This window comes from Engraulis encrasicolus, chromosome 9 (genome assembly GCF_034702125.1).
Source record: "Engraulis encrasicolus isolate BLACKSEA-1 chromosome 9, IST_EnEncr_1.0, whole genome shotgun sequence".
NCBI lineage: Eukaryota > Metazoa > Chordata > Actinopteri > Clupeiformes > Engraulidae > Engraulis > Engraulis encrasicolus.
This window is the reverse complement of record NC_085865.1, coordinates 7,879,116-7,904,709: the sequence shown is the minus strand read 5'-3', so window position 1 is coordinate 7,904,709 and position 25,594 is coordinate 7,879,116. Positions and strand designations below refer to the sequence as shown.

Sequence of the window (25,594 nt, the reverse complement as noted above, 5' to 3'; positions counted from 1 at the left end):
ATAACGTTCAGCCTATGGAGCACGGATAAATATTTATATTTTACACCTCTTCCTACTGTCTGTATGTTTTAACCACCACTGTTCCATACTGCCTTATGGCAGCATATTGTAATGATTCATTCTTTACATATACCAATGTTTTTATTTATTTTTTTCATTTTGAATTTGTCAGTGAATGGCATTCTATGGAAAGACACTGCGTTGTTACCACATGTGATGAGCAAGGCTAGATCTCACAGTCATACCACCATCTCTTTAGCAGAATGCGCAGCCTAAAGATTTTTTTTGCACACTTTTGCTATTAAATGACATAATAAGTGTAGGGTTAAAGATATGGACATTTTGGACAAATCTGTGAACTAATTTCTTACCAATAGATTTTTTTACCATGTTTTCTTACAGGTATGTCTGGACACACTCACAATTTATCCACGGCCAAATCCAATGGGAATTTCCGTGACCACCTGTCAAAGTTGGGGGTGCCCACAGAAGGTCTCATGTAAAATTGGAACACTGCAGATGGGGGCAATAGGAATGCATAAATGGGTTCATATACTTCTGAAGTAAACTACATACAGTGAGACAACTGAACCACATTTATTCCATATGTTAACTGACCCAGTGAATTTCAATTGAGGGGTATTTGTGGACAATTGACCACATTTGAACCTGTTTTGGGCAAAAAACGGCAAAAATGGCCTTAAATGTGTAAGGAATGTTCACTTTTTTAAATCATATTTCCAAGTTGTGTCCGTTATATAACCACTTGCTCTTCATTTTCTCATTTTTTCAGGTATGACCAAACTTACTGTAATATAGTCCGGGTTTTGATTATTCTATTGGTATTTAAGCTCTTTGAAATAATAACCCAAAGTTTACCATTTTTAAACCCTTTTTAAATTGCCCTAGACTGGAAACCCAGAAAAAAGGTGGCAGAAGGGGCCATAACTTCTGAAGTTGTTTACATTACAGAGAGAGAATCTAACAAGTTATTCCCATACAACACTGACCCAGTGAATACAATTGAGTGGTTTTGGAGAAATTTGACCACATTTGAACTGTGCTTTTGGTCAAAAAAGGCGCAAATAAATGGCTTTAAAAAGTGTTATAGAAATTCCAGGAATATTTTCACGCTTTATTGCATCCGTTTTCACCTCTAGCTCTTTATCTTCGAATTTAAAGGATGACCAATACCACAGAATATAGGTATGGATTGGATTATTTTAATGGTATTAAGCTTGAAATTATCCCCCAAAGTTTACATTTTAACCCTTTAATGCCCTAGACAGGAGCCCGGCAAAAATCATAAAACATTTGTCAGAGAATGTGGCGCTACGTTTGGAGGTAAAACCAACATACAACCACAATATAGAAATATTTTCCATTACATTACGGACCCACGAAAGGAAACGGGTTGTTTTTTATTTTTTCTTTTTTTTTTTTTTTATTTACTTTTGATCAAATTTTAAAATGAAAACAAACTGTCATAGATGTCAGTGTGTGTGGAGGTGTAATTGGAGTGGGCGGGTGTGTTGGTCACTGTTTAGAAGTTCGGGTGGGGGGGGGGGGGGGGGGGGGGGGGGGGGGGTGATGGTGGGGGGTCTGTGAATTTCCTGTATGTTTTTTTCTGAGAGCTATGAATCTCTGAAGTATCTGTATATCGGTACGATAGCTAGTTGGATCACCCTCTTTGGTAAATATGCCATTTGAAGAAAAAAAAAGAAAAAGCTCCTAAGTTTAGCTTAGCCCACTTATGACCTGTTTATTCACAAGCTTTCTACAGTGGTCGTGGATTGAATATTGAATCTACATATTAATTAAGATACAACACCCTATACTGCACACATTATTATCCCTCAGCGGAAAAAACATCTACCTGTGGTTTTTGTCACCGAAAAATTGGCATTCTTAAGACATATTTGGTGTATTTTTTTCAAAAAAAAAAAGTTTTTTGGGGGACCTACTAAGGCGGTACTTTTAGGTTTGTTGCACCATTATGGCAACCATTGTGCAGTTCGGAAAGGACCCAGTGTACATTTTCCTCTCCAAGACCAAACAAGGGAAGGGTCATTCAAACATTATGGAAATATTTTATAGAAATTATACTTGTTTTTCTATCCCAGAAAAACATTGAAAAAGTTTACCCACAAAGTTCAAGGGAGTTGGATCTTTTAACACTTTTTTGGCCACTGAGGTGAGACTACGTGTAATACTGTTTATTCTATCCCGAATAAACAGTATTTTCAGTGGTACTACGTTGACAACCACCAATGAATATATTTGGTAGTTTTACCACAATATCTGGGTCGCATAGATTTGCACAAAAACGTGTATGGTAAACTGTTTATAATATGTACATGAACTGATGTAATTTTGGAAGCAAACACTTTCAAGAATGGCCGACATTTAAAAGAATGGGCCCGATTTGCGTACGGTCAGCATCTTTCAAACATTAAACGACAGTTATTTTTGTCATTAAACTTTGAATGGTATGCTATGGATTTACAATACAACCTTGTGTGTGATAACACTCTCTAATAAGTAGGCCCTAAATAAGCCATGGAAAATTGTGAGGCCAGTGCTTTTTTTTTTTCTTTTTTCTTTTTTCTTTTTTTTTCTTCTTTTTTCAAAGGATAGCTGTTTTTTCAAGTATGGCTGACTTTGAAGTTGGCAATCTTTTGGACGGCCTCTGCCTTTTGTTTACGTCACAACTTTTCAATGGGTGCTTGGATTTGCAGTTAAATCTTGTGTGTTTCTCATATAATTGGTATATGAGCGGCGCCTTTTTTGAACATGTGGAGATTATGCTTTTTAAAATGGATGACATTTTAAAATGGTTGGACTTTGTACATAATTTTTGATCGGGGGTTTTTTTTGACAGATTTGCCCAAAACGTTGTGTGCTAATTAGCCTCCTAAATATAACAGACACATGAAGTCAATACCATTTTGGATGCTTCAAATGGTCAAGATGACAGTAGCTTTATGGCTATAATTCTGGGCGTTGGAGGATTTGGTGTGTCTATTAACCTCTGGCAGTTGGGGGAGGCTGGCATAGGCCCTTTGTCGTTTTCCTGCATGTACTCAGAGTGACGCTCATAAAAACAGTTCTGTACACCTATTTATAACATTTTTAATGTTCTTATAGACAGTCATTTACACAATAATTATAAATACTATCAGTTATCACAATCATTCAATCAATTACTAACTCAATTGTTAATCAATCAATTTACAATTGGGTATTTGTATCAATACACTTTCCCTATTGACCATCTTGTTCCAATTACCGCACCAATGTTGCCGTATGGCATCCACATACCTATTTTTCAACATTCCCCAAACCGGAAATGATTTTAGTTGAAAACAAAACAATGGTGATGAAAACAGATTCATGAACTACACTCTAGATCATCCCATATATTTTTTACAATTTTGTAAATTATTGCAAAAAGTGGAAAGAAAGTGAAAGATCTTGGCCAATGCCAAGAGCCAATCTGGTCAAGGACCACATGCTTCATGTACAGGTGAGGGGGGACGGAAAAAGAGAGCAAGCCTGGAAGGAAGTGTGTGGATGTGCTCATTGTGATTGGAATTAAAACAAGGTCACAGTTTCAATATGAAAACCAAAATCAGTGTATATTATTTATATTTATAATACCAGGAAATGCCCAAAATAGAATGGTATGTTGCCATTATGGCAACACATGGCAGTATAGGGTCAAACCTGAATAAGTTAGCACCATCCAGTTTTGTCATTTTTAGTTTTATGTTTCAAAATCAAATATAAAATGATTGTAATATCGGCAGATTCATGCCCTATCAAAATCATACTATTAAGTGCATCAACTGTCCTAATTATAGGCCTTTTGTTGGAGATTAAAAAAAAAAAATAAAAAACTAAAAAAAACAGTTTGGAATCTAGGGGTAAAACACTCTACAACCACTTAAGGGGTTCACACCTGGCTTTAGTGCTCTATTGGACCCCCTTTTGCTTACAGACAACTGCTTTAACTGCCTTCAATCGATACTCAGGTACGGATGTGGAAATTCCAGCATAGTTCAAAATGGTGCTTAAAGCCCTTATGTGAAATATCGCACCCATGGTTTGTACTATAATAAAGTAACCATGGTAATCTAAGTACTCTGAAACAACCATAGTATTACACATGGGGTTATGCATTAGTTTTTTTGGGGTAACCATGGGAAAAAACTGGATCCATGGTTATTATGTTTTTCACATTTTTTTTTTCAGCCTGGTTTGTGTCCATGTTTTAACCATAGCCACAAACCATGCTCAATAAACCATGGTTAACTTGGATTTCATGGTCACCCAAAAAAAACCTTTTCACATCCGTGGTGTAATGGTTAGGGGAGTTGGATTGAAGTTCACTGAGTTGCAGGTTCAAATCCCATCTTACCTCTCCCTACACCTTCATGGGACTGAAGTGTCCTTGAGCAAGGCACCTGAGAAACCCACATTGCTCCAAGGATTGTCACCAATATGTGTTGCATAAAAAGCAGCAGCTACAGAATTAGTCCAATCTGATATTGACCAATGTTAGTGAGCCTGTGTGAGTTATAGGCTCATTTTCCTGTTCTTAGCTGACTGTAGAGGCATCTGGTGTGGTTTTTCTGCAATGTAGCCCATTCAGCACAAGGTTCGACATGCTGTGCATTCAGAGATGCTCTAATGTATGTGTTTCTGAAATACTCAAACAAAGCCCATCTCCCTTGGATTTAGTGTTGCTCAGCTATATCTGGTTAGCCTGGCACCACCCCAACCAAAGTGCTCTGAGCTGTAGATGAATTCGGTGTAGTAACAGAATAGGGTAAATGCTACTGGGGAATGTGGTTCTGTGGTGCACCAGCAGGGAAGCTGACAGGAGGGGTCAACTGTCCTGGGCCAGGAGAGATGGGGGCCCAGAATGCGGGTCTCCATTACATTGAATGTATTGAGCTGGGGGCCCTTTCTGATGACTTTGTCCTGGGTACAGCCAAAGCAGTCAGCGGTCCTGAGCACCAGTGCTACTGACCACACACTCTGATGTTAGGTCCCCCAGTCTGACAAACTGAGATGGGAGTCTGTGATCCAGTTTACCAGGTCAAGCCACAACCCCACCCCAAGCAGTTAATAGTCGTGTTTGCAATGAAGCAGATATTTGCATTATCACAATGAGATCTGCTTGGTCTTAGAAAGGTGGGGTTGAATGCTTGGCAAGCAAGGTGGACAGAAATATCTAATATGACTTCCCAAGACATAAAAAGGCTGCTTCATGAAGCAGTGAGTGAACTTTGGTCACAAAAACATGTGGTCTGGAACACTCAATTCACGTCAACTAGATGACTGCCAATCAGGGCAGATTACTGACGACATGGTGGCCTGCACAAGTAGCAAAGCCAGCAGTCTGGCTAGAAAACCCGGCTAGCAGCCACACACTCCAAGCCGCTTCATGAGCTGAAGAGACTACACAGGGACTGCCACTTTTCCATATAGTGCAGATACCGTCTGGGCATGGACCCCAGTGCAAGGAGAAAGGAAACTGGCCACGATGCCAAAAACACTAAAAGCTGCCCCCTCCAAGAGTACCTGAAAACACCAAATACTGCCTAGGCATGAACGGCCATCCAGGTACTTTGCTCGTAAATGCCCGTTACGCCCCTTTGTGGGGGAAATCAAACTGAATGCCCCATCAACTTACATGCTACATCAGCTAGCCTAAATGAACACAGTCCATGCTTCTCCCCGGCTGTTTGGCTATATTATTTGAACAACTGGCAAGACAAGACGTTTCGGCATGTTGCACGTGAACAACTCTAGTCTACAGGTCCTTATCTTTCGTTTATTAAACCCAACATCATCACCAATTGATTTGCATTGGGCTGTTTTTCCCCCACGAAAAGGGCATAACGCACATGGAAAACATCACGCCGTTCATGAGTATTGGTGCCTACCGGTCACCATGATGAGCCCTGTCACAGCAGATTGCTGTTAGGAATTAAAAGGCCCATGTCTCATCATGCTACAAATGCATTTCTTATGTACCTTTTTCATTGCAGTGCAATAGTTAGAGAAGTAATTTCATTTAATTCAAAAAATTATAAATCTGGTGCATTTATTAGGTTGTGCTTACTTACAGCAAAAGTAAAACTATTTCTAATGTATACCCATAGTATGTCATTTTTCATATAATTCAACTCCGTGGTGAAAGGTTAACAATTCACAACACTATGGATTGGACAGCATGATTTCTACAGTAGTTAAGATTTTTTTTTATTATTAGAAAATAGGCCTCTCAATTTGTAACACCAATTTGTCGGCCATGGTTTATAGGCTATACAATTTACATGTAATGAAATTCCTCTATTTCTGTCAACGTCAAGGGACTATGTTTATGATAAAGTGATGCTTGGAAGGTTCTGTAGGCCCTGTTGTTAGTGGGGTAGACAAAAAGTCACTTTTCAGAAAATCACCCTCAGGGACAGGTTCTTGAGAGGATGTACAAACATTTAAATCCAACAGCTATGATGTCTAACTTGCTATCAGGACAACTATACACCAGAGACACACAGGTTTTGAAAATATATAGGCCTACGCAGTGAGAATTTGCCTGGCACTAACCCCATTTTTGGACCCTTGGCACAGATAAAACACAGATTTCCCATACAATGCTGACCCAAGAAACGACCATGAAGTGGTTGTTTTTTTTACTTTTGGCAACACTTGCACAGCATTTCTGGACAAAATAAGCAATAAAATGACCTAAAATGTGTCAAAAAAAAGTCACCAGCCTCTCATTGTTTCCAATGTTTTTAGTGTGCTTTTTTTACCACCTCTTAATTTATTCATTGTACCGAGTCAATTTTGGTTATTGTATTGGTATTAATCTGAAACAGAATCTCACTTTAGTGAATCTTTTGCACATCAAACCTGAAAAGCCAAAATACAGTAGGCTTTTATAGAGTGGACTTACACTGATTAAATTCTTAGTTTGAACGAATGAAAAGACGGTTGATTTTCAAATATATTTAGTCTGTTTTGTCCAGGAATTCAGTTTAAATGTGGTCAAATGTCAAAACCCAACACTCCATTTCATTTCTTGGGTCAATATTGTGTGGAAAAAATGTACTTATCTGTGTCTGCATGCCTTTTACCTCCAAAGTTATTCCTCATTCTGACAGTTTTATCATTTTCCAGGTTCCAGTCTAGGGCATTAAAGGGTTAAAAATGTAAACTGTGGGGTATTATTTCAGCTTAATACCAATGCAATAATCAAAGCCATACCTTTTACTGTATATTGCCATACTGTAAATGAGAAATAAAGAGCAAGAGGTGAAAACGGACACAATAAAACTTAAAAATATGACTGAATTTCTACACTTTTAAAGCCATTTTTGCAGGGTTTTTTTTTTTTTTTTACCAAAAGCGCAGTTTAAATGTGGTCAAATGTCCAAAACAACCACTCAATTGTATTCACTGGGGCACTATTGTATGGACAAACTTGTTAATTTGTCTCTGTATGTAATTTACTTCAGAAGATATGGCCCCTTCTGCAACCTTTTTCTGGGTTCCAGTCTAGGACTTTAAAGGGTTAAAAATGTTAAACTTTGGGTTATTATTTCAGCTTAATACCAATAGAATAATCAAACCCAGACTTATACAGTATGTGTCATACTGTAAATGAGAAATGAAGAGCAAGTGGTTATAACGGACACCACTTGGAAATATGATTAAAAAAATGAACATTTCTACACATTTAAGGCCATTTTTTGCCGTTTTTGACCATAAACGGGGTTCAAATGTGGTCCAAAAATATCCCTCAATTGAATTCACTGGGTCAGTAACGTATGGAAAAATGTGTTCATTTGTCTCTGTATGTAGTTTACTTCAGAAGTTATGACCCATTATGCATCCTTTCCCCCCTATCTGCAGTGTTCCAATTTTTACATAGGCCTTCTGTGCACCCCAACTTTGACAGGGTGTCACGGAAATTCCCATTGGATTTGGCCGTGGATAAATTGTGAGGTGTGTCCAGACACCTGTAAGAACACATGGTAAAAAAATCTATTGGTAAGAAATTAGTTCACAGATTTCCCAAAATATCCATATCTTTCCCTAACTATAATGATACTTTCCATCATGGGTTATGATAGATATGCTGCTATATGTAACCCTTTATACTATCATAACAAAATGTCTCCAAGCAAGGTTAAAGTATTTATTGCAGTGTCTTGGCTTTATCCTTCCAGTACATTCCCAATGTATCTATCATTGACTCTACGACTGTCTTTTTGCCGTTATGTCATCCCCAAAACTCACTGTGCGAATTATGATCTTGTCAATCTCTCTTACGGTGACACTTTTGTGAACAACATTTTTGGACTGATAAGCATGCTTTTCTATTTAATTTTCTATTTAGTTACTGTCATCATATATTTTATTGGATTGTGTTTTGAAATAATCCAGGGACGTCTTAAAAAAAATGCAACTGCACATGGCGTTAAAGTATTTATGTCACTTTATTTCTTGATACTGCCACCACTGTTAAATCCTGTGGTGTATGGTCCAGGGGTTTTGAAGATATATATTGTGAAAGTCTCGAATCCGAGATGAACCCTATTGCAATTATCATGAGGATCACTGTCATTTACTGCAATGCAAATGTGAATGTAATGCACAAAGTTCTTGTTTTGTAGGCTTCTTTGAGAGCAACTGAAAAATATTATTGTAAGACATGATGAAAATGAAATGTGAAATATTTGGCCGTGTGACTTGTCATTCAAACATTCTGAACATATCAGTGAAATAAGAACTTGTATGTGCACTGTATGTGGATGTAATTTTTGCATAAATACAATTGCATGTAGATTTTGGATTCTTAATAGGCCCTACTGAATGGGGCTCATAAACACTATTGTTAAATTTCAACATTTTACTCCCTTCTATATCTTATGGGAATTTTATGTGAAAAACTTACTTGTATGTTATGCAATGTCCTACAGTTCTTTTGCACCTACCTGTTGTGTGCAAGTCAGCCTGGCTGAAAGTACATACAAGGCGCAAACCAATGTAAAATGCCTCTTATTGTGGTTTGGATTGACATCTTACAGTAGCCAATGAAATGAGCTGATTTTGGACTGTGAAATGAGAAGTGTGTTGCTACTGAATCTGGCTTACAAGTACTTGTTTACATGACTCCTTACCTTCATTTTTAAATGGAGAAAAGTTGTACATTAGCCAAAAAAAAATGTCCTTTTAAATACCCGTTTTGTGCTACTAATCGTGTCTGCTTTGTATGCGTAGTAGAGGTGTTTGTAAGGCGCAGATGAATGTCGAAAGCTTCTTGCTGTAGTTTGGATTGTCATCTATGAAATATGCTAATTTTGAAAAAACCTCAGCTGATGCCATCTCACAAGCAGTTGTTAACATCACTGCTTACCGTTTGTAACCCCGGTTACAAGTAAAGGTCAAGAAACCAGACTACGCCACTTAAGGCCCCGCCCCTTAAGACATAACATGATTCAAGGGAAAACTCCCACACAGATTCGTTGTGTACCAAAAATGGACAGAGACAGGTATTCCAGTGACCGGGCAATGTTTATTTATGACTCAGTTGCATTAAAAGCACCTTGACGAAATGTCACCATTAATATTCTCTTTATTATAATGAGTAACATCAAATATGAAAAGGGTATCAAAAAGGTATCAAAAAGTTAAAACATCATTTCTTTCAGGTGCAGACAACACGGGCAACAGACAGTAGGAAGAAGCGACAGTGGGGTACTGGCAGTCAAGCAAAGAAGCACAGTCAATTTACAGAGAAACTAACCAAATTTAGGCTAATTCGGAGTGGGTAACCGCTGCGGGAGGAGAGTGGAAAGTTAAGCACAGCAAGCACGCCACATGCTCCAATACCTGAAATTAGTCCACACAAAGGGTTAATCACAGCAAACCATCACTAAAAGTGCAATTAATTCTACTCTTAATTCACCTCATGCAGTGTAGGAAAAGGAAACACCCAGCGTCCCAACACCAGTTCCACAATCCGGATTCTGTTGACACAAGAGGAGATAATTAGTAAAGGCTACTGTTTTAATGTGCTAATGGAAGTGGACAGCCAGTACCCAAGCTGAGCTCAGTAGGAAAGAATGACAACACAGCGCGCAAGCATTGCCCAGCCAATCGCCTTACAAACACAAACAAACATAAACAAGAAAAAACAAAACTTAAATTGATAAACTAAACTGAAATACAAACTCAAATGAAAATGAATGCAGGCAAAACAGCAATGGCAAGCCCTGCAACACAACACATACACATTAGTCTCAGTCACAGTTTAAGAAGCCATAGTAAGGCACTGAGGCCAATGAACAACCGAAAGTTGTACCTGTCTTCCTTGGCATAGGCCTACACGATAAACAACATGCAGCATACAAGCCTACTCGACCCCCATGGAGACAGCAACAAGTCTAAGAAGACATGGATGTTACACACGGCATCAAGTCTTACAAGCAATCTTTTAAAAACAATACATTAATATTTACATATCACATAAAACAATAAAAGGACTTGAAATTACCGTGATCAGCAATGGTAGTCTATGCTCAGTTCCCTGTGACTGCTCAAGCTGGCATCGGACACAACAGGGCTTGGAGAGGATACCCGCGACTGTAGACAAAGGTACATTTGATTTAGAGGATATTTTTACAACATAATAGACATTGTAGGCAGCCAACTCACCTCGCTAGGCTCCCCTCTATCCTACATAGCCTGAGGCAAAGAGGAGTGAGGATAGCGCGAAACCTTGCTACCTGCGGTTCCCATGTTTTAATGTCCTCTGCTGCCGTAATCACCGATCAACGCAAATACTAACAGGTGTGGGTGTAGCGTGGTACGCAGCAAAGTGACTGCGGCAGTAATCAGCAGCTAACTAGGCTCAGGTGTGTGTGTGTGTATGTGTGTGTGTGTGTGTGTGTGTGCGCGTAACATACCCTTCCAGTCTAAAAGCGGAATGTAAACACGGAAGTCAGGACCATTCTAACCAATTCCTAGTGAGTGACGTAGCGTACGTCACTCACTGGTTACATTCTTCCCCTCCCACATGAATCGACGTCCCGTCGATTAACTGCACATCAACAGAAATGTAGGGATAATTTAGGGTGACATAAGGGAATTAAAATTAACTTCTAGTAAAAGGTGTACTGGGGTCAGGCACTCCAGAGGTTGCAGCCCCCATGCCCGAGCCCCCCACTGAGACCGGAAGCCGGTGTGGGTTGGGGTGCTGTCCTGCAGTTGATCGGGCACTCCGACGTGGGCCTTCAGTATTGGTTGAAGATGTTGCCTGGATGTGGGGAGGTTGACTGTTAGCACTTGTACCTGGCTGGGGATCTGGCGGGTGCCCCACGGCTGGGACAGCTGGGGTACTGCTACTTGACTGGGCCACTGGGTCCGGTCCCGAAGTGGCAGCCACAGTTATCACCACACCCGACACTGGATCTTCAAGTTCTTCCAATATCCCAGACCCGTTTCCTCCTTGAAGTCTTTGAGGTTCCCCCAGTTGCTCCATGGGGTTCGTTCTGCTGGGTGGGATGCACTTCATCATTGTTCGGTGTACCTGATGCAGCCGTCCCAAGTCATCCATGGGGGCTACGGTATACACCACCCCTCCTGGGGAAGGAGCTCGGAGCACTTGGTATGGTACAGAGGACCAAGCATCTTGTATCTTGTTGCGGCCACGTACCGAATGGTCACGAAGGTACACCTTCTGGCCCACATCCAATGGATTGCAGGTTACGCTCAGGTCATGCTTTGCTTTCCGACTTTCTGCTGCAGCCCTCAGTCTCTCCCGCACACTGCCGAAGACCACTTCTAGACGTCTCTGATGTTCCTGGACCCACTCGCAGACCGTTCTTCCCTGCGGCTCTGCGATTCTCCCTAAAAGGAAATCCACAGGGAGTTGGGGTTTCGTCAGTGGTTTGGTGTACTGTGGTATTATAGCTAAATACCAACTGGGGAAGGGGCTCGGAGCACTTGGTATGGTACAGAGGACCAAGCATCTTGTATCTTGTTGCGGCCACGTACCGAATGGTCACGAAGGTACACCTTCTGGCCCACATCCAATGGATTGCAGGTTACGCTCAGGTCATGCTTTGCTTTCCGACTTTCTGCTGCAGCCCTCAGTCTCTCCTGCACACTGCCGAAGACCACTTCTAGACGTCTCTGATGTTCCTGGACCCACTCGCAGACCGTTCTTCCCTGCGGCTCTGCGATTCTCCCTAAAAGGAAATCCACAGGGAGTTGGGGTTTCGTCAGTGGTTTGGTGTACTGTGGTATTATAGCTAAATACCAACTGTGGGAGATACTGTGGCCAACGGGTCTTTTGTTCAGCAGAAAGAGTGCGGAGCAGGTTGTGCATAGTGCGATTGAAGCGCTCACACTGTCCATTTCCTTGAGGGTGATATGGGGTAGTGCGGGTCTTCTGGATGTTGTACAAAGCACATAGCTGATGGACAATGCCATTTTCAAAGCACCTACCCTGGTCAGAGTGGAGCCGGGCGAGGACTCCAAACCGGTAAAACCACTCCTTCAGGAGAACACTGGCCACTGTAGATGCTCGTTGGTCTCTGGTGGGTATGACCTGAGTGAATTTAGAAAAGACATCAGTTATTACTAGAACCTGCTCCAGTCCATCCCGTGAGGGTTCCAAGAAGGAAAAATCAATGGCCAACACTTCGTTAGGCCGATTGGCCAATAGATGGCCCATGGGGGCCCTACTAGGAGCTTGGCCACGTTTGGAGAGGGTGCATCGGTCGCAGCGGTCATACCACTCCTTCGCATCATTGGCCATCCCTGGCCAAAAACACCTTTGTCGAACCAGTTCATATGTCCGTTCGTTTCCTTGGTGGCCTTGGGAATCGTGGAGCTGGTGTAGGACCTCCTCTCTCAGACACTCGGGGAGCAGAAGCTGAAGCCATCCTTCCCCCCCATCTGGTCTGAAGACCCTGCGGTACAGGAGACCATTGACCATTTCTAGTCGACCCCACTCCCGCAACAATTTCCGTGTGTGGGCTGTGAGAGTGCTTCCCTTTCTGCTCGGTTTGGCACCCGCCCCTCCCGCCAGAAAGGAATTAGGGGCCCAATCGTGGGGTCTTGTTCTTGGAGGGGCTTGAGATCATCAGAGGAACGGCTTGGGAGGACAGTAATTGTTCTCTGCATCGCTGCTTGTGCCCCGCCAGCGATGGCTTCTTGCAAGGGCGGTGGTAACATCCCCCCAGGGAAGACTACTGTGGGCAAGTTCAGACTAGCTTCAATCTGCTGACGCGACAGACCGTCTGCGTTTTGGTTGATGCGTCCTGGTCTGTAACGCACCGTGAAATTAAAGGCTGCCAGTTCTGCCACCCACCTCTGCTCAGTGGCCCCTAATTTGGCTGTGCCCAGGTGGCTGAGGGGGTTATTGTCAGTCCACACAACACACTGTTGGCCCCACAGGTATTCGCGGAACTTGTCAGTCATTGCCCACTTTAAGCCCAAAAACTCTAACTTCATGGAGCTATACTTCCTTTCAGCTGGGTTGAGGCTTCGGCTGGCATATGCCACAGGGCGGACCTCCCATCCTGTTCCTGGGAGAGCACTGCCCCCAGCCCATGGTGACTTGCATCTATCTCCAAGATGAAGGGAAGAGTGAAATTGGCAAAGGCCAACGTGGGTGCAGTGGCCAAGCGAACCTTTAAGTCTTGAAAACTTGCCTCACATTCGTCTGACCAGCCATCTTCCAGCGTAGATCTCGACACCCTCCGTCCCTTGGATCCCCCTTACGCAGCAACCAGGTGATGGAGAGGGGCTGCCACTTTTGCAAATTTCTCCACGAAGCGTCTGTAGTAACTTGCAAATCCAAGGAAGGACCGTAGTTCCTGGATGTTCCTAGGCCGTGGCCAGTTGGAAACAGCAGAGACCTTTTCTGGATCCGTAGAGACCCCCTCAGGCGAGACGAGGTGGCCGAGGTACCGCACCTTCTTCTGGAAAAAGCAGCACTTTTCCAATTTGGCCTTGATCCCTTCTCTTTGCAGCCGACCCAGCACCAACTCCAAGCGTTCCAAGTGTGTATCTGTATCAGAGGAGAAAACGATTATATCATCCAAGTACAACCATAATGACTGTCCATTCTGATCGCCGAATATTCGCTCCATGAGCCGTTGGAACGTGCTCGGCGCGTTGCAGTTGCAGCCAGTTACAATCTTGGAGTTGGCCCTGAAGGTGTTTTCGAAAATAACTTTCGTGTATGGTTGAGACCATGGACCCAGTGTCCAATAAACAGTTTACCCTTACTCCCCCCAACGTAATGGTTACTGTAGGGCACTGGCCTAGTAGAGATGAAACAGACTGGCTTACCGAAGCAGAGGGACCAGAGCCATTGCCGCCATCCATTGTCTGGCGTGGTACAGCGCCGGCTTGGGTCACCGTGGCATGAGGGAGGGGCATAGTGCAGTCTCTAGCATAGTGTCCGGCTTGCTGACACCTGCGACAGATGATCGGGCTTTGGCGATTCGACCTCATTGGGCGCTGCGGAACTGCTAGGGAGGCAATACTTTGAGTAAGGTTATTAATCTGCTGCTGCTGCTTCAAGAGCATTTCTTTAAGCTCAACCAACTCAGAAATTGGCTGCGTAGTTGGTGCCGCCTCCACCTTGGATGAGGACCTAGAATAATGCATGGCACACAGCGAAGGGACCGAGTAACTCCTACCCCTCCCACTATCATTTGGCCTACCCTCCCGTTCCCATTGGATGGCTGCAGCCCGGGCTTCAAGCATAGACATATCAGATTTCTCACGAACTAAGCGTTTCAGTTCCCTTCGCAGTGTTGGGTCACACACATATTCAATGAACTGGTCACGCAACAATACATCAAAGTTTGTCAGGGCCGTGGGGGCCCGCTGCCGCACCTTATCCATGAGGGAACAAAGAGCATGTGAATGTTCTTGCAAAGATTCCCCCTCCTGTTGTTTACGTGAGAAGAAACTCTCCTGCAATTCAACATAAGACTTAGCACAACCATACAATTCTTTCAAAATGGTGATAATCTTGCTAGGATCCTCTTTTTCTTCTCTGCTACGGTATCGAATCTCATCCTTAGCCTCCCCTTCTAGGTGGTCATACATAAAGTAAGCTTCATCCCGCCCACTCAAATGTCTGGCTCTTGTACTAGCCTTCACTTCCTCTAGCCATTCCTCGATCCCAATCCCAGAAGTCCCCCGAAACACTGGGCATTTGCGCTCTCTTGGTATGTACAGCAGTCGCTCTGTACCCCTGCCAGTTGATTGTCCATCGCTTCCTGTAGCAGAGGCAGGCTGTGCATGTTTAAGTTGTGCATTTTCAGTCTGTAATCGTTGTACCAAGTCTCTAAGTCCTTGTACCTCTTCAGACATGATGTCAGGTGAAGGGAGAGAGTACTGTGTATTCTTGTCACCCCAGAAGGCAGATAAACACGTCCCCAGATGTCCTTTGGCGTCCCCCGGTGTGCCACTGCTGTTTTGCCTGTCAACACAACTCAAAACCAAAAACACAAAACAAACATCCTAACAAAACAAAAGAAAGGCAACTGGAATACTAGTCTCCGTTCAGAAAATACAATCCTGCCGACTACACCAGTTTGTAACCCCGGTTACAAGTAAAGGTCAAGAAACCAGACTACGCCACTTAAGGCCCCGCCCCTTAAGACATAAAATGATTCAAGGGAAAACTCCCACACAGATTCGTTGTGTACCAAAAATGGACAGAGACAGGTATTCCAGTGACCGGGCAATGTTTATTTATGACTCAGTTGCATTAAAAGCACCTTGACGAAATGTCACCATTAATATTCTCTTTATTATAATGAGTAACATCAAATATGAAAAGGGTATCAAAAAGGTATCAAAAAGTTAAAACATCATTTCTTTCAGGTGCAGACAACACGGGCAACAGACAGTAGGAAGAAGCGACAGTGGGGTACTGGCAGTCAAGCAAAGAAGCACAGTCAACTACAGAGAAACTAACCAAATTTAGGCTAATCCGGAGTGGGTAACCGCTGCGGGAGGAGAGTGGAAAGTTAAGCACAGCAAGCACGCCACATGCTCCAATACCTGAAATTAGTCCACACACAAAGGGTTAATCACAGCAAACCATCACTAAAAGTGCAATTAATTCTACTCTTAATTCACCTCATGCAGTGTAGGAAAAGGAAACACCCAGCGTCCCAACACCAGTTCCACAATCCGAATTCTGTTGACACAAGAGGAGATAATTAGTAAAGGCCACTGTCTAAATGTGCTAATGGAAATGGACAGCCAGTACCCAAGCTGAGCTCAGTAGGAAAGAATGACAACACAGCGCGCAAGCATTGCCCAGCCAATCGCCTTACAAACACAAACAAACATAAACAAGAAAAAACAAAACTTAAATTGATAAACTAAACTGAAATACAAACTCAAATGAAAATGAATGCAGGCAAAACAGCAATGGCAAGCCCTGCAACACAACACATACACATTAGTCTCAGTCACAGTTTAACACTAGAACTACCAGGATTTTTCTGCCTACCTAGAAGTACCAGAGAGGGGTCATTTGACCCGGTGGCTTTTACCTAATACACTAATCACTCATTTTGTTATGGTAATGAGGCTGTTAGGGGCCGTGTGTGGGGTGAGGGGTGAAGGGGTCACACCTTACAGTGCTAACAGCCAAGACAAACAGGGACAGACAGCTTCTTCCCAAGGGCTGTCAGCCTCCAAAATCACCACAGGTAAATAGCAACTTGCATGAAGATATCAGCAGCAAAGACAGATAGCACAGTTTTTTCGGAGAGTGTGTCTCCATTGGTTTGGCTCATTTCTAGAAACTGAGATGTCATTCTCAAAACTTGGACAAATCCCAAAACTAATTTGCAGTTCCTCACAACAGAATGGCATTTATCATTGCTTTCATCAAATTTCAAATGCTTTTGTACATGTCTCAATCATTTAGTACATCCTTGCAAATGGATATGTACAAGTATCCTACAGTTAACACAATCAGCTTACATTTAGTAGAATTTTCAAATGAATGTACCTTGCTGATCTATCCCAATTGGTTGATTCTCAGTGTAATGGTTGTCCTGAAAACATGTCAGCACATTTTCTTCATATAAGTCATCAATGAACGTGTGAATGTCCCATGTGATCATGACGAATCATATGCAACTAGATAATGGTTGAATTACAGTTTTTCTCGATTGGTTTGGCTCATTTCTTGAAACTGAGATGACATTCCTATAACCATTGGATCATTTGGCCAAACATTCTTACACTTCTGCACAACAGTTCAGATAACTAGCAAAATGTCATATACCTCCCAAAACACCTCATTCTTGCATCAGCACTAAACCATCTCACATATAGTCAGTACCATCAAAATGGCATAGATCCTTTTCAATTGCTTTGGCTCATTTGCATTCATTTAGTCCTTCTGTCAAAATAAACTGGATGGTTCAGCATAACTACATGGATCCTCATCACTCGCTCATATCACCCCAAAAACAGTTTACCCATGTGTCAAAACTAAATTTCTTCCCCACATATATCATCAGTACCCCCAAAATACATTGGCCCTTTTGCCATTGTGTAAGCACTGCCAGTCAAAATGGTTAGGTGTTTTATCTACGTTCAGCTAACAGATTTCGACTATGTATAAAAATGAAAAAGTGAGTGAAACCATTGAAGTTTGACAACACGGATAATTTACCAAGGACATTTATCAGTAACTTTCTTTACTGTAAATTCATATACAGAAAGTAATGCCCATATATCACAGGTTTCTCATGGGCTCATTTCTCAAAACAGAGATAACATTATGTCGTTTGAAAAAGTGTCATGAAATTAGCCAAATAACAGAGGAAACTGTAGTATACACGGTTGTAAAATTATTTTCTACTAACTAGTAAAGTTATAATACCATCTGACCTGTTGAACACTGTCATGAATTTACTATGTAATGAAATTCTTAAAATATGATGTCCTTGACTGTTTTGGGAATTGCGTAGACCACTTTGCATATGATGACTTACACAATGAAATAATGCTGACGTGTTTTGGAGAGGGCAACCATTAGACTGAGAATTGTCTAATTCGTTTAGATAAGCAAGGTCAATTTATTTGGAAAATGTGCTAAATGTATGCTGAATGTGTATTTGAAGGGTATTTGTACATATCCATCTGCAGAGATGTACTAAACATTTGAGACATGTACAAAGCATTTGATATCTGATGAAAGCAATGAAAAATGCCATTCTGTTTTGGGAAATTGCAAGTTGGTTTGGGGATTTGTCCGTGTTGTTTTGAGAATGTCATCTCAGTTTCGAGAAATTAGCCAAACCAATTGAGAAAAACTGTAACGTGTGAATCTTCCATGCCATGTGACCGTAACGACTCATGTGACAGTAACCTGGCAATTGTTAGATGGACAAATACCAGTGCATATGGATTACTGCTTCACTTCCCTCAAGAATTTTGTGGTGAAAGAAGCTCCTCTCCATGGAACGAAGATGCAGAGATACAGCACTCAACAGGCATTGGAAATGATCCACACACGCACACACACACACACACTCTGTGTCTCAAGTGACAGCTGTGAGCTGCTAACAGCCACATTTCCACAACAAAAGGAGTGTCCACAGGGGGTCCAAAGGGTCAAATGACCCTCTTGTGGGGCTTTTAGGTAAAAAGGTCAATTGACCCCTCCGTGGTAGTTCTAGTGTTAAGAAGCCATAGTAAGGCACTGAGGCCAATGAACAACCGAAAGTTGTACCTGTCTTCCTTGGCATAGGCCTACACGATAAACAACATGCAGCATACAAGCCTACTCGACCCCCATGGAGACAGCAACAAGTCTAAGAAGACATGGATGTTACACACGGCATCAAGTCTTACAAGCAATCTTTTAAAAACAATACATTAATATTTACATATCACATAAAACAATAAAAGGACTTGAAATTACCGTGATCAGCAATGGTAGTCTATGCTCAGTTCCCTGTGACTGCTCAAGCTGGCATCGGACACAACAGGGCTTGGAGAGGATACCCGCGACTGTAGACAAAGGTACATTTGATTTAGAGGATATTTTTACAACATAATAGCCAGGGCTCTAAATTAACACACGCCAACACGCCAAACACGGGTGAAAAATCATTTTGGCTAGTAGAAAAAATGACCTACCCGCCAATTTGGCTAGTAGCGCCCGAGTACAGTAAATTATGAACGGTAAACCGCTGCTTGAATGGCAACGATACGGCGAGATTTCCTACATTACCCATAAACACTACCATTATGACGTAGCATCCCACCGTGGGCTTTCCGAAGCAGCTCTGGCAGCGGCTACTCCATGCTGCTGTTGCGCGCGCCACGACAGAAAACATTTCAGACGACCAGCCTACTGTCGGCTACGCTCGCATTATTTTGACAGGCAACTCTCCTCCTCTGCTTCTGTCGCTTTCGCTCCACCACTTTTAACATCACTATTAGGCCTACTGTTACTATTAGCACTCACTGACACAGAACCGTTCTCTAACAGGCTGCCTTTTTAAGCTGCGAGGACCTGACCGAAGAGTTTTAATAACATGACGCGGATTATGCCTACTTCTGTTTTGTATGTTTTGTGGTGGTGGTTAGAGCAAGATTCTGTGTTGGCGAATAGGCCTACTAGTAATAATAACAGTAATAGTAGTGACGTTTTTAAAAAGGAGTGGTTGTGGAAAGAAATTGCGACAAGGGCAGAGGATGATAACTGTCAGAGTAGTGTGCGCGTAGCTGTCAGTTGTCTTCTGAAATGCTTTAAGTCCTGGCGCAACTTAAGTTGGAAAGCCCACTCCATCGGAAAGAAGAGCAGACCTTGCATAACCGTGCAAGTAGGCTACGTGAAAAAAAATCAATAACCAAAAAACTGCCAACGGCGACATTTCCGTGATAGTTAAACATAGCGTGCTTCTTGTCATTTTGTTGCGCATGGTAGAGAAGAGCTCCTGGAGTAAATGAAGGAGTCTATAGCAGCAGCAACATAAACACACAGACATACCCATTATTGCATGCGTGCGTGTGTGTGTGTGTGTGTGTGTGTGTGTGTGTGTGTTGATCTCTCCTTTCCTCCTCTCTCCTCTTCTTTTCCTCTCATTTCTTCTCCTTCCTTGGAGTGTACAGATGTGAGGTTTTGTAGTGTTTGGCTGTGTGTTTGGTTGTAGGCTATGTTAAAGGTCTGTTGTGTGGCTTGAGTGATGTGATTCACTGTTTTCAGAGGTAAATATAAAGCAGAATTTAAAAAAATAATTAAAAAGTGTATATAATATGCTTATTATGTTAATTAGGCCTATGTAGGCCTATAGTGTTTATGTGTTTTGGAAATAGTTGAATAAAATAACCATGATTAAAAAATAAAATAAAATAGCCTAATGCATAGCCTAGTTTATTTTGGCGAGATAAAAAAAAAAAATGGCTAGTTGACCTTCTGTTTGGCTGGTAAGAAAAAATGTCTACTAGCCAAATTGGCTGGTGGTGGAAAAAGTTAATTTAGAGCCCTGATAATAAACATTGTAGGCAGCCAACTCACCTCGCTAGGCTCCCCTCTATCCTACATAGCCTGAGGCAAAGAGGAGTGAGGATAACGCGAAACCTTGCTACCTGCGGTTCCTATGTTTTAATGTCCTCTGCTGCCGTAATCACCAATCAACGCAAATACTAACAGGTGTGGGTGTAGCGTGGTACGCAGCAGAGTGACTGCGGCAGTAATCAGCAGCTAACTAGGCTCAGGTGTGTGTGTGTGTGTGTGTGTGTGTGTGTGTGTGTGTGCGCGTAACATACCCTTCCAGTCTAAAAGCGGAATGTAAACACGGAAGTCAGGACCATTCTAACCAATTCCTAGTGAGTGACGTAGCGTACGTCACTCACTGGTTACACTTATATTTATTAAGTTTAGAAATTCCTACAAAGAAGCTGTACATAATTTCACATCATTTACAAAAGTGAGCCATTAAATTATCTCAGATATAGCTTATTTATTGTGTGTGCACAATAGGTCCTGTTCCAAGTGGACTGGCAAAGGTCAACAAGTTGCTGGACTCCTGAGAGAAACTTGCATCCCTCAAGTCAGTGCAGAGCTACACTTTGAAAAGCAAGTAAGAGCCTATTTAATGAAAAAAGTAAAATATGGAGAGGTTGTTCTGATACATTTCTGCACAACCAAGACATTCTAGATACACACAATCCGAACACATTGGTAAACATCCTGTTGATGTCTACAGCTGTGCTGTTGATAAAATGATTGTAGGCCCTATCTTATGTGGCGTAATTTATTATAACTGAGACAAAGGTTTGCAGTGTATTATACATATTACAGTACAGTAAATAATGAAAGATGTTTCAAAGATTGTGATGGTGCTGCTATTGAGGACAAATGTGAGTTTTCTTTTTGCAGTGTATCATCAGAGAATCTTTGCCACCATGAAGAATGCAACATCATATAGAACTTTCATACTGTTAAATTATGAGTACATGGAACAACAGACTCCTATATATGTCACACTCTTTTTATTATCATACATTTTAATTATAACCTTGAATACTTCCTTAATTGCCGCCATTTTTAAAGATAGATCTTTGCATGAACCAATGTACATTTTTATTTGCAATTTGTCATATAATTCAATCTATGGAAGCACTGCTTTGTTGCCACATATTACCAGCAAGCTTATATCACAATCATATACAATCTCTTTAGCAGAATGTGCAACACAGGTATTTTGTTTGCATACTACTGTTTTAATTGAACTAATGATACTTGCCATCATGGGCTATGATAGATATGCTGCTATATGTACCCCCTTGCACTATCATAACAAAATGTCCCCAAGAAATGTTGCATTGTTTGTTGCATTGTCTTGGCTGTTTCCTTTAGGTACATGGTATTTTATTCTCTTGATGACTCTTCAACTGTCTTTTTGTTCCAATGTCATTCCCAAAACCCACTGTACCAATTTTGATTTAGTTAGTCTATCTTGTAGTGACACTTTTGTGAATAACATTGTTGGAGTCTTTTCTTTGTTTATTTTCATTGCCCCACAGTTCCTTGTGATTCTGCTTTCGTATGTTCAGATTCTCAGAGTCTGTATGCGTGCATCCAGAGAGTGTAGAAAGAAGGCCCTTCAAACCTGCACGCCACATTTGCTGACAGTGATCATTTCTTTTTTCGGTGTTTGTTTTGAATTAGTACAAGTCCGTATGAGGTTAAAAGCAATTTCACATGGTACAGCATTATTCATGTCTATTTACTTTTTGTTAATGCCACCACTGTTAAATCCTGTGATATATGGTGCAGGAGCAGTGAAAATATACATTAGTAGGCATGTTTCTGATCAGAAGAGGAGACAGATAAAACCAGCATTGTGAAATATATTGTGTATAGTGCAGAAGAATCAATTGAACATTGCACCTCTGCAGTCTCAGTAGTAATACAGTTTACAATTATTATCAACTGAAAAACAGCATTGTACACATTAGAAACACATTAGTCGGTTTGTTTCTTGTAATTTCTACATGCATGGGTCACTAATAGTGTAGACGAATCTATTGGAATTTCCACCCTCTCAGTTTCAGAGTAGCTGAATTATAATCCTTAATGACTATCAGCTGATGATGAAGTAAATGAAATACAACTATTTGGCCTTGGTTCAAACCTATTTTGAATATAGCACGTGTGTACACAAGGACACAAGCCCTTCAGCTGAATTTTAACATCTCTCCTGTCATTTGTTCTGGTCTTTTGTGTGAAGAAGTTATATATTATGATTGAAAAAAAAAAGATGTGCGTTTAATAGCGGATATTTTATGTTTATATTTATATGTTAACGCTCAGTAAATAAAGAAAACCTTTGCAGATGCTTGTGAACAGAGTGGTGTAGTCTACCTTTTTGTAGTGGGTATACTGTATATTTGCGTAAAGGAAGAAAAGAAATCCGCACACTGTTACTGCTCACCGATTTATTAGAGCACAACGTTTCGACCTCAGGCGGTCTTCGTCAGGTGTATCGACCTACATGAGCTTCGTACTGTACATGAGGCCCCAGGTTTCTTTGTGGATTCAGTCATGTGTAGGCCTAATCTGTTCCCATGTGTTCCAGTCATTGAGTGAGATGGATACAGAAGCACTGGATAAAACAATGAAGCCCAAGATAAACAAAGAGGATGGGGAGGGACAATGTTATGAGAAAACTCTCACCCACTCACCACAGATTTCACAACCCTCCACCACATTATCAGTTGGCATGTGGCAGATGAAAAGGTCAATGTGCAAGATGCAGTGGATATGGGACAAATGACATGAGCACGTTGTTTTCCTCTTCAATCCCTGGTGGGATTTCATGCAACCATCTCAAATGAAGTTGTGACAATGAGAATAAAGACAAAAGGTTTTAAGGTGATAGAAAGATCATATATGGTTTGCTCAACTGCTGATGGCATCATCACCATTGTGTAAACATATGTGGATTGGTTAGTATGTTTTGGTAAGGGGACGATTGGCCCCAAAATGGTCACTATTCTAAGTCCATAATGCAGCCACTGCCCTACCAGATAATATTGCATGAATAAAAAAGGCTACTAACCAGGGCTCTAAATCAACTTTTTCCATCACCAGCCAAAATGGCTCGTATAGGCCTAGATGTTGCTCTTACTAGCCAAACACACACTCCCTAATGGATCAAAGGTCTTTTCTACCAGCCATACTGACATTTTACCAGCATTTAGCAGGTTGGAGCCCTGCTAATAACAACCCCTCCCAGGTGAATTGATAAGCCCTTGCCCTCACCTTTCTTACTGTTTGCTTTCCCATATAATTGCTCATCAAGCTGCAGTCTTACTGCAAACGGAGGAGGAGGAGGCAAGCAGACTGAACACTGTAGCCTGTCTCTTACTGATGCACATAACATCCTGTAGAGACTATTTCTCCTTATTGCTATTTCTAAAGAGGTTTACTTGACTTTGATATGAGACAAAGAGTTTTGAAGTAATTTTGCAGTGTGAAATGTTTTAAAATGTGATTGTATTCTATACTGTACAGTACTGCATGTTTTACCAGAACTTGTTTTGTACACACTTGCTTTATTGGTTGTGCAGCCTATCATGAAGAATGTATCGTCATTTACATCTTTCATACTGATTAACTTTCAGCCTATGGAGCAAGATAAATATTTATATTTTACCCTGTTCCTACTGCTGTATGTTTTAACCATCACTGTCAATACCGCCTTAATTGGAGCTATTTGTAGAGATCGCTTTTTACATGAACCAATGTATATTTTCATTTGCAATTTGTCAGTGAATGCAATCTATGGAAGCACTGCTTTGTTACCACATGTGATGAGCAAGCTGATCTCACAGTCATACAACATCTCTTTAGCAGAATGTGCAGCTCAGATATTTTGTTTGCACACTTTTGCTATAAATGACCTAATGATTCTTTCCATCATGGGTTATGATAGATATGCTGCTATATGTAACCCCTTACACTATCATTATAAAATGTCTCCTAGCAAGGTTAAAGTATTTATTGCAGTGTCTTGGCTTTATCCTTCCAGTACATTCCCAATGTATCTATCATTGACTCTTCAACTGTCTTTTTGCCGTTATGTCATCCCCAAAACTCACTGTGCGAATTATGATCTTGTCAATCTCTCTTGCGGTGACACTTTTGTGAACAACATTTTTGGACTGATAAGCATGCTTTTCTATTTAATTCCACAGTTCCTTTTGATTGTCTTTTCTTACGTTCAGATTCTCAGAGTCTGTTTGCGTGCATCCAACGAGTGTAAGAAGAAAGCGTTTCAAACATGCCTGCCGCACTTAGTTACTGTCATCATATATTCTATTGGATTGTGTTTTGAAATAATCCTGGGACGTCTAGAGAAAAATGCAGTGCCACATGGCGTTAAAGTATTCATGTCACTTTATTTCTTGATAATGTCACCACTGTTAAATCCTGTGGTGTATGGTGCAGGGGTTTTGAAGATATATATTAATGTGAAGGTCTCGCCTCAGAGATGAACCCTATTGCAATTATCATGAGGATCACTGCCATTAACTGCAATGCAAATGTGAATGTAATGCACCAAGTTCTTGTTTTGTAGGCGTCTTTGAGAGCAACTCAAAAATATTATTGTAAGACATGATGAAATGAAATGTGAAATATTTGGCCGTGTGACTTGTCATTCAAACATTCTGAACATATCAGTGAAATAAGAACTTGTATGCGCACTGTATGTGGATGTAATTTTTGCATAAATACAATTGCATGTATATTTTGGATTCTTAATAGGCCCTACTGAATGGGGCTCATAAACACTATTGTTAAATTTCAACATTTTACTCCCTTCTATGTCTTATGGGAATTTTATGTGAAAAACTTACTTGTATGTTATGCAATGCCCTACAGTTCTTTTGCACCTACCTGTTGTGTGCAAGTCAGCCTGGCTGAAAGTACATACAAGGCGCAAACCAATGTAAAATGCCTCTTATTGTGGTTTGGATTGACATCTTACAG

The 25,594-nt window shown here is 41.3% G+C and overlaps 2 protein-coding genes across 2 annotated transcripts; both read left to right on the top strand.

Moving 5' to 3' along the window:
- Positions 1 to 21,831: 21,831 nt before the first annotated feature.
- LOC134456091 (olfactory receptor 1D2-like) lies at positions 21,832 to 22,658 on the top strand. The gene is made up of 3 exons (XM_063207525.1): positions 21,832 to 21,955; positions 22,268 to 22,369; positions 22,648 to 22,658. The coding sequence occupies exons 1-3, from the start codon at positions 21,832 to 21,834 to the stop codon at positions 22,656 to 22,658; spliced, it is 237 nt and encodes a 78-aa protein (XP_063063595.1).
- A 1,570-nt stretch (positions 22,659 to 24,228) lies between these two features.
- On the top strand, positions 24,229 to 25,098 carry LOC134456090 (olfactory receptor 10J3-like). The gene is made up of 2 exons (XM_063207524.1): positions 24,229 to 24,597; positions 24,799 to 25,098. The coding sequence occupies exons 1-2, from the start codon at positions 24,229 to 24,231 to the stop codon at positions 25,096 to 25,098; spliced, it is 669 nt and encodes a 222-aa protein (XP_063063594.1).
- Positions 25,099 to 25,594: the final 496 nt, after the last annotated feature.